The 7,805-nt window shown below is 41.4% G+C and overlaps 1 protein-coding gene across 1 annotated transcript; it reads left to right on the plus strand.

Annotated features, from left to right (window-relative positions):
* The first annotated feature begins 4,177 nt into the window (after window positions 1–4,177).
* cdkn2a/b (cyclin-dependent kinase inhibitor 2A/B (p15, inhibits CDK4)) lies at window positions 4,178–6,182 on the plus strand. Its single transcript, XM_040146674.1, has 2 exons — window positions 4,178–4,384; window positions 5,916–6,182. Exons 1-2 carry the CDS (start codon window positions 4,262–4,264, stop codon window positions 6,165–6,167), a joined length of 375 nt encoding a protein of 124 aa, XP_040002608.1. The 5' UTR covers window positions 4,178–4,261; the 3' UTR covers window positions 6,168–6,182.
* The last annotated feature ends 1,623 nt before the right edge of the window (window positions 6,183–7,805 follow it).

Consider the following 7,805-nt stretch of genomic DNA (forward strand, 5'->3'; position numbering starts at 1 on the left):
TGACCACTTTCCTCCAAACTAAGCTGCTAAATTTAGCAATGAAGAGGAGGACTTTCTTCCTAAAGCATTTTTCTGACCAAAAGAGCGTTCCAAATGCACTGATGTCATCAAGTCAAGCCCTACAAAGAAAAACCGCTGAGTAAGAGATGTTTGATGATGGCCTTGGTTGTTATTAAAAGCAAGCTTTAATTGTCCCCTACAAAGTCCCTCTTTTTCTGTGTAAGATTCTGACCTGTTTACTCTTCCATACTTTAAACAGAACATAAAAGCCCTAACGTCTGTAATCACTCGCAGTGCCCTTTTTCTCATACGAAACACACACACACACACACACACACACACACACACACACACACAAAAACACACAAGCACACATGCATGCGCACACAGGGGACTTCCAGAACAACACACCTCCACCCACACTCAGCCTCCATCGCTACAGGCTGTGAACCCCAAGACAAACACACATTCCACAAAGGTCTTCTCGCATTTACACAGATAAACTGAGAATTAAGACGACTGACACACAGCGCTACACACCGCACACATTACTTCCGTACGCTGTATGACCTAAGACACATAGAGCTGCAGCTCCATCAGAAAATTAGTGTTATATCAAGTCAGCTCACTGCTGATGAGCTGGGAAGTCATGTGACGATCAGTCATTTGCATAATTTCATTGCACTCCAAAAAATGATAACTATGTGTTTAGTATGAACTACCCAGCATACAGTATACAACATCTGTAGAGTAGTTAAAATTAGCTCCATCTTGACCAGCTTTAACATTGAATTCTGTTTATGTAATAATGTATAGTAATAATAATAATAATAATAATAATAATAATAATAATAATAATACAATAAAATAATATATAATAACCTAACTCTGACAAAGGCCATCCTGTTGCATAATGAGAACTTTTTTTTTTTTTTAATCTGATATTGCTACAATGTTGACTGCAGAACTATTAGGTCTACAAGGGTATTTCTACATTGTGGTAGGACTACTTCCGATTACTGCTTCCACCACTGGTTAAAACAAAATTTTAAAAAAGGAGCCTTCAGCATTTAGAAAAAACGCTGAATAATCAACATCAACCGTCAGAATCACACATCTAATCACAAGATGTGTTTTGACAGAAACCGGCCTTTTCCTATTCCTCAAAAGTTATGGGCCGAGCAGCTCAACTGGCATGACACCTGACAGCGGCAGACACCTCGCTAGCACTGCCCATGCCGAGTGCATACAGGCGAGCCGTAGTCAAGCCAGTGCAGGGTTGAATAAACAAGGTGGGGGGAAACATATTTGTCTGAAATTAATCCAGAACATCTTTTAACCCTGTTTTAGTTAAAAAGTAAGACGCTGCCGTGAATCACATTCAAGGTCCCAAATTTCCAGTCTAGCACTCTAAGCCCTGTGTCATCCCTTGTTCGATCTGATGGTTTACGTGATGTATCTTATTTTGATACAGGGGCATAGCTAGTGACCATTATTCCATCTGCGAGAGACAATCAGTCTATTTATGCTCACCTCACACAACACACATTTCATTTACTGATCAATTATAGGACACATTCCTAACAGAGGCTTTGCATACACAGTTTGTGTGGACGTCTCTCCTCCATCATTTACCGCAGTGGTTAAAAAAAATTGAGAAGCATAACATTACAGTTTCACTATGACGTGTTAACACACATTTATAACGTTTGCTTCTATATTTCTTATACATTAACACATTTAGCAGCCTTTTTTTTTTTTAACCTACAATAGCTGCTCTTCGGATGTAGTGACTTCCAACAAATAGCATTCCAGTCATTTGGTGAAAGGCATCTATTGACATGATGAATCTGATCCACTACAATGTTAATACAAATCAGCTGTCAAAAACAGGACCCAATTAAAAATCTATTTTAGTCTGCACAGCAAACACTGACCTGATTTTTATTCTCGATTGTTCCAGTTGTTCACAGATGATCTAAAACAGCTGCTGTGTCTCGTATTGTTCAGAATTTTGTCTGATGTTTTGCATATCTCAGGAATTTTGGAGAGGACACTGAGCCTTGATTACCAACCAAGCGAACCCTCCGACTGCCCAGGTCTCCAGGGGCCCCCGAAAAGCTCCAGGCTTTCTGTGTGTCACCTGGTTTTTATTAATTTAAATGAGAATATGTTTGTGAATATGCATCACTGAAGTGCAACTGACATGATAATGGCCTTAGGATGCGGCCTGCTTTACTACCTAAAGCACTGATTTCCATGTCAATATTTTTCCTCTACCATATGACCCCTGGGGGGACTCCGCATCATAGTATAAACTGTTTTGGTGCCAGATAAGCCGTCAAAATGATGGATGTGTTTTCTCAAACTGGCCTTTGCGGGTCATATTTCATCACCAATACCTGAAAAAAAATACATAAATAAATAAAAAAAAATGCGCTGCCATCAGCACCTGCTCTTGCGGTTTTTGAATCCAGGAAAATGAATCCAGCCATGGCAGAGTTTTAGGGAGACTCCTCCTGCTCGGGTCCTCACCCCTTGTGCCCCTACTATATAATTTCTGTTGTCATATTATCCTGTCGTTTTGCAATGAAAGTAAATAATTAATAGGCCTACTGCTCTCCTTACAGTTAGCCGTCACACTTCATCGACTTTACAAACAAATCATTTACAGTTGACAAAACAATCTCACCCAAAGGTCTGCTTGGTAGCTGTTCTGGGACATGATCTTCATCAACTGATTGGATTATGCCCAGTTGCCATAGAACCGTAGATGCTCAAATTTCCTTTTTTTTTTCCCCTGTGCCCTTTAAGGACTTCTTGTTAACGATGGATCAAAGTTCAGTGAAAAAAATGTAAATTTGAACATCTGTTCCATGACAACTGAGCAAACTCCATCTGCTGATAACGACAACGATATGATTGAAAGCTCCAGAACTGCTATTAAATAGACCTTAGGTGAGATTGTTTAGTCAGCTGCCGTTTCCGGGGTCAAGACTGAATTTTGAGACTCCAGATTGGTCACAATATCCATAGCATACATGTGCAGCTGCCAGTGGTGGAGGAAGTACTCAGATCTTTAACTCAAGTACAGGCAGCAATGCAACAGCGTAGCAATACTTTGTTACAGGTAAATGTCCTGCATTACCATTTTTACTCAAGTTAAAAACACAAAAATATGAGAATCAAAATATACTTACAGTACCAAAAGTAAATGTATGTGGGCCTATGCACAACCGCCCATTTCAGAATAATGTCTATTATTAGTTTATAGCCTATTAACTGATGCATTAATGTCTGCATCACTCTAATGTTGCACTTGGTCAAGGTGGGGCTCACCGTAATTACTTGGTCGATGCTGGAGAACTTGTGAATTTTCACCACCTGGATCAATAAAGTTTTGTCTTAACCTACAATAACACGACGTACTTTATTCGTTGGTGATATATATATATATTTTTTTATTGTTAATCTGAATCTGCAAAGAACTAAAGTTACCCAAAAAAAATGTAGTGGAGTAAAAAGTTCAATAATCCCCCCCCCCCTGAAATGCAGTCGACGTATAAAGTAGTAGAGAACTGAAATAAAGTAAAGTACAAGTACCTCAAAATTGTTCCTTAAGTAGGCTATAATACTTGTACCTAGAAACCCTTCCTCCGCCGGCAGACGCGTTCTTACAATAAAATTCAAGAAGCGGTTTGATACCGCTGGGATTTATTTTTTTTTGTCGTGTTTGGCTTCCGTCCCCTCGCGGCTCTGCGGAGGTAAATGCTCGCGCGGGTGTCCAGCGCCGGCGGAGGAAAAGCAGAGCGCGCTTCCACCGCCGCTGTCAAGAAAGAAAGAAAGAAAAAAAAAAAAAAAAACAGTTGCAGCAGCGCATGCGCACGATCGCGCCACTGCAGCAACAGACAATGACGTCACCCATTCAAAACACTGGCAAGCCCAGACACACACCAGCGACCGACCGCTGGCCAGCCAATGCACGGTTCACTTACCCGACCGAGACAACCGGTGGCCTGGACAAACTGACCAGCCGGGGACGGTTGAGGACCAACCGCCACACATCAGCACCAAGCAGTGATTGTCCAACGCGCACTCTCCGGCGTGTTTTGTCTTTCTTTTCTCTCTTTCTTTCCCTCTCTCTTTCTTTCTTTCTCTCTTGAAGCTGTTCCCTTTCCTCCAATAAGCATCAAGGCACCGGGCTACCTGTCAGAGCGGTCTGTCACCGGAGGTGATCGCTGCAGATTTTCTGGAGACGACAATGACTCTCGGGGACGATCTGACAACAGCCGCAGCGAAGGGGAACACGGCAGATGTGGAGTGTCTTCTGCAGGCAGGAGCTGAAGTTAACGGGGTGAACTGTTTTGGACAAACCGCTCTACAGGTCAGTGTCAACCAGATGCGCTTCCTCGGCCGATAAAAGCACCTTTTTTATTTTATTTTTTATTTTTTTTTCCACTTAAATGCGTTTCAAGGACAGAGTTAACATCATAAACCTCTACAGATGACAACCAGTGTCGTCCACAGGGAAGGAACTTTCAACCTGGCTATTTAGGGTATTTTTATTTATTTAGCCCTACTGCAAAAGCAACGCATCTCAAAATGACGCGCAGTCCCGTGAGTCCTTGTGCACTGATCAAATTTCGGCATTTTGTTGTTTTGTTTTGTTTTGTTTTTTTTAATCGGGTGAAAACACTGAGCAGCTTTTTCTGTCGAGTTAATGTCTTAGAATGTCTCATCAAGCTTAAATGACACAAAACCAGAGGTTTTTAATGGAGCCCTTAGATCCGTGCACGGGCTACAATACACGCCGAGTGTTGTGACTTTGGCCCTGCTCTTTCGTCGCACTTCATCGTTTTGAATCAGGCCAGAAACGATGCATTGAAATACTGTAACTACAGGTGGGGACCAGCCTGGTATTATTAGTATTATTGCTGCGTTAGAAGTGGAAAATCTATTTTATAATAATGCTCCCAGTTCCTCATAACTGACTCCCCAGTTCACAGAAAAGAAAAGAAAAAATCTCTCATCCATGTGAGACTTATCCTGTCCTTTCTCTCTAAAATAGGCTGTTACAGCAACAAATGAGCAACATTAACATCGCAAGAGCCGTGGCGCACCACCCTGAACCAGAATTCCCTCTGTTTTCTTTTTACATTTTCCCTCAATTAAAAAAAAAAAAAAAAAAAAAAGGCTGAAGCATCTCAAAATGCAGACGAAGTCCCTTTGTATCTTGTAGCAATCAGGCTTGTACCATACTGAGGAAAAAACACATCTCCCCCCCTTCCCTCCTTTCGAGACAGTTTAATCAAATATAATTTCTCTTTAGGATAAAAGAAAACGAAACTAAAGTTGTACCGAGCCTCTAAAAGCCTGCTGCGCAAGTCGCAGCAGACGTGTACCTGTGAGAGGCATTGTGCGCGGTTTTGGTTAAATGAGGAAAAGCAGGCCTGCCGCTTCCAGCGGACCGCCACTCCCGGTATTTCCACTCAAGAAATGCGAGTTCAGATCAAGTTAATTGCGGTGGACGTGGGACCACGTCCCAACCTTGTGCTGTGCTCCATTAAGTCTTTGATGCGGGGCGTCAGTTCCCTGGGTTCCTTAATGGCGAGTTGCTTCGGAGTGTGATTTACCGCAGGTTTTCCAAATGCGCAAACAGCCACTGGCCATATCTGAGTAAACATAATTATTGGGACAGTGTTTTTTATTAACATTTTATTGCGGGTCAAACCATCCCTCTTCTGGCCCTTGCTGCTCTTCTCTGATATCTGTAGCCTAAGGCTTCCATACAAATAAATTGTTCTTTGTGCTTTTTAAAGGAGTAGGAGAACCAAATTAATTCGATTTGGATCCGACACTCACGATTCCGGTTTTTTTTTTTAATTTCAATTTTATTTTTATTTTTTTCTATGAAGGTGATGATGATGGGGAGCACACCGGTGGCTAAGGTGTTGCTGAAGTACGGAGGGGACCCCAACGTGGCGGACAGGAGCACCGGGGCCACCCCGCTGCACGACGCGGCCAGGGCGGGCTTTCTGGACACTGTGCGGCTGCTGGTGGAATACCTGGCTGACCCAGAGGCCAGGGACAATACGAACTGTCGGCCGATTGATGTGGCCAGGGGAAACGGCCACGAAGGTGTGGTTGCTTTCCTGGAGTCTCTGTGAAAAAAAAAAAAAAAAGGAGGAGGAAAACCCCTGTGATGCTGTGTGATTTGTATTTCCTACTGCTCGCTCTGAGCGGGGATGCAGGGCTGAGGACCGGGGCCCGAGGAGGCCTGCAGCCTAAATTCAGCAACGACTGCTCTTCTGTAAAATGTACTTTTATTTATTTGTCTGCTTCTGGCGGAGTGGACGTCATGTTTTGTTTTGTTTTTTTTTTGTTTTGTTTTGTTTTTTGTTTGAACGAAATCGAGGTTATCGACAGGCAAAGAGTCGCTGCTGAGACAAATAACACGAGATAAGTACAATACAGTTACAACGATCTAAATGCTACCCAGGCTACTCACTACCGCAGTGTTCAGAGACCATTAGCGCGTTTTAATCCAGTCTCCACTTCCGTTGTATCATCGAAATATTCCGATAAGCCTATAAACAACCCGTCTCTCAGTCTATCGTGTACAGTTTTTTTTTTTACTGTAGTATTTCTACAGCGTTGTGTTTTTAGAGCAGGGTTCTGGTTCGTTTTCGTCAGGAAACTAACGAGATTGCCGAATTTGGAAAGTTTCCCGTGTCAAATATTTAACAACAACAACAAAACAAAAAAAAAGCCACTGAAATTTGTTCGTTTGCACGTTTGAACATTAGTGTCTGACCGATGCGTTGTCTCCACGCCGCAGAGACACGGAGTCCCGTTTCCGTTTGTACAAATGATGTCCAAGATCTCGGATCGTATGCACTTTAATAAAATGTCAGCTCTTCGAATTTGTTTTTAACCGTTTTTTTTAAAAAAAGGTAGGAAGCAGGTTAGAGGCAAAAGTTATCTGGTTGCGCTCCACATAACGTCTGAATGACTGATTTACTGTTAGGTACCGGAGGCTAAAAAAAAAAAAGAAAGAAGAAGAGAAAAAAAAAAGAAAAGGAATCGAGATATGATTTTTTTGATTTTGTGTTTGAGTTCAGTTGGGAGTTTAACCACGTTTGAAAAACTAACAATGTCAATCGAGCAATGTGCAACCCCCTGGGAAACTTTACTCTTTTTTTTTTTTTTTTTTTTGGATGACTTTTTAAAATATTTACAAACAGATCAGAAACAGAACAAAAACTTTTCCCGAGCAATGCACGGTGAATACCGGCTGAAGGTTCATCATCATATTATACTGAAGCTCTGGGCTCAGGGGGCTCCACTTTTAAAACACACCAGTCAGAACAATGCTGATGCAACCATTCATTGATTTATTTTCACTGAAATTTTTGAGGCAATTTCAATTCATGTGGGACTAAAACATGCTTCTACACATTTTTAACATTGTAATTCATGGAATATATTTGACATATGTTTGTTGAATTTTTCGGAAGGTACGGAAATGAACCACTGTTTTTTCTTTTCGTTTTTGTTTGTTTTGTTTTTTTGCAACATAAGTATAAAAAGTACTTTTCTACAAACAGGAAGTCAGGTTACATTTGCACATGGGACTGACTGCAGTTAGGAGTTAATGTGCAATGCATGACTGCCTTGCAGTAGTAAGAATATGGCAGAGAAAAAAAAATATTAAACATAGGATTCATGAAACAAGCAACAGTATGCATCTGCCGTTTCTTGAGTTAAACATTAGCTTAGTTTATTCTGAACCAAGCCATCTTTAT

This window comes from Xiphias gladius, chromosome 15, assembly GCF_016859285.1.
Source record: "Xiphias gladius isolate SHS-SW01 ecotype Sanya breed wild chromosome 15, ASM1685928v1, whole genome shotgun sequence".
NCBI classification, from domain to species: Eukaryota; Metazoa; Chordata; class Actinopteri; order Istiophoriformes; family Xiphiidae; genus Xiphias; species Xiphias gladius.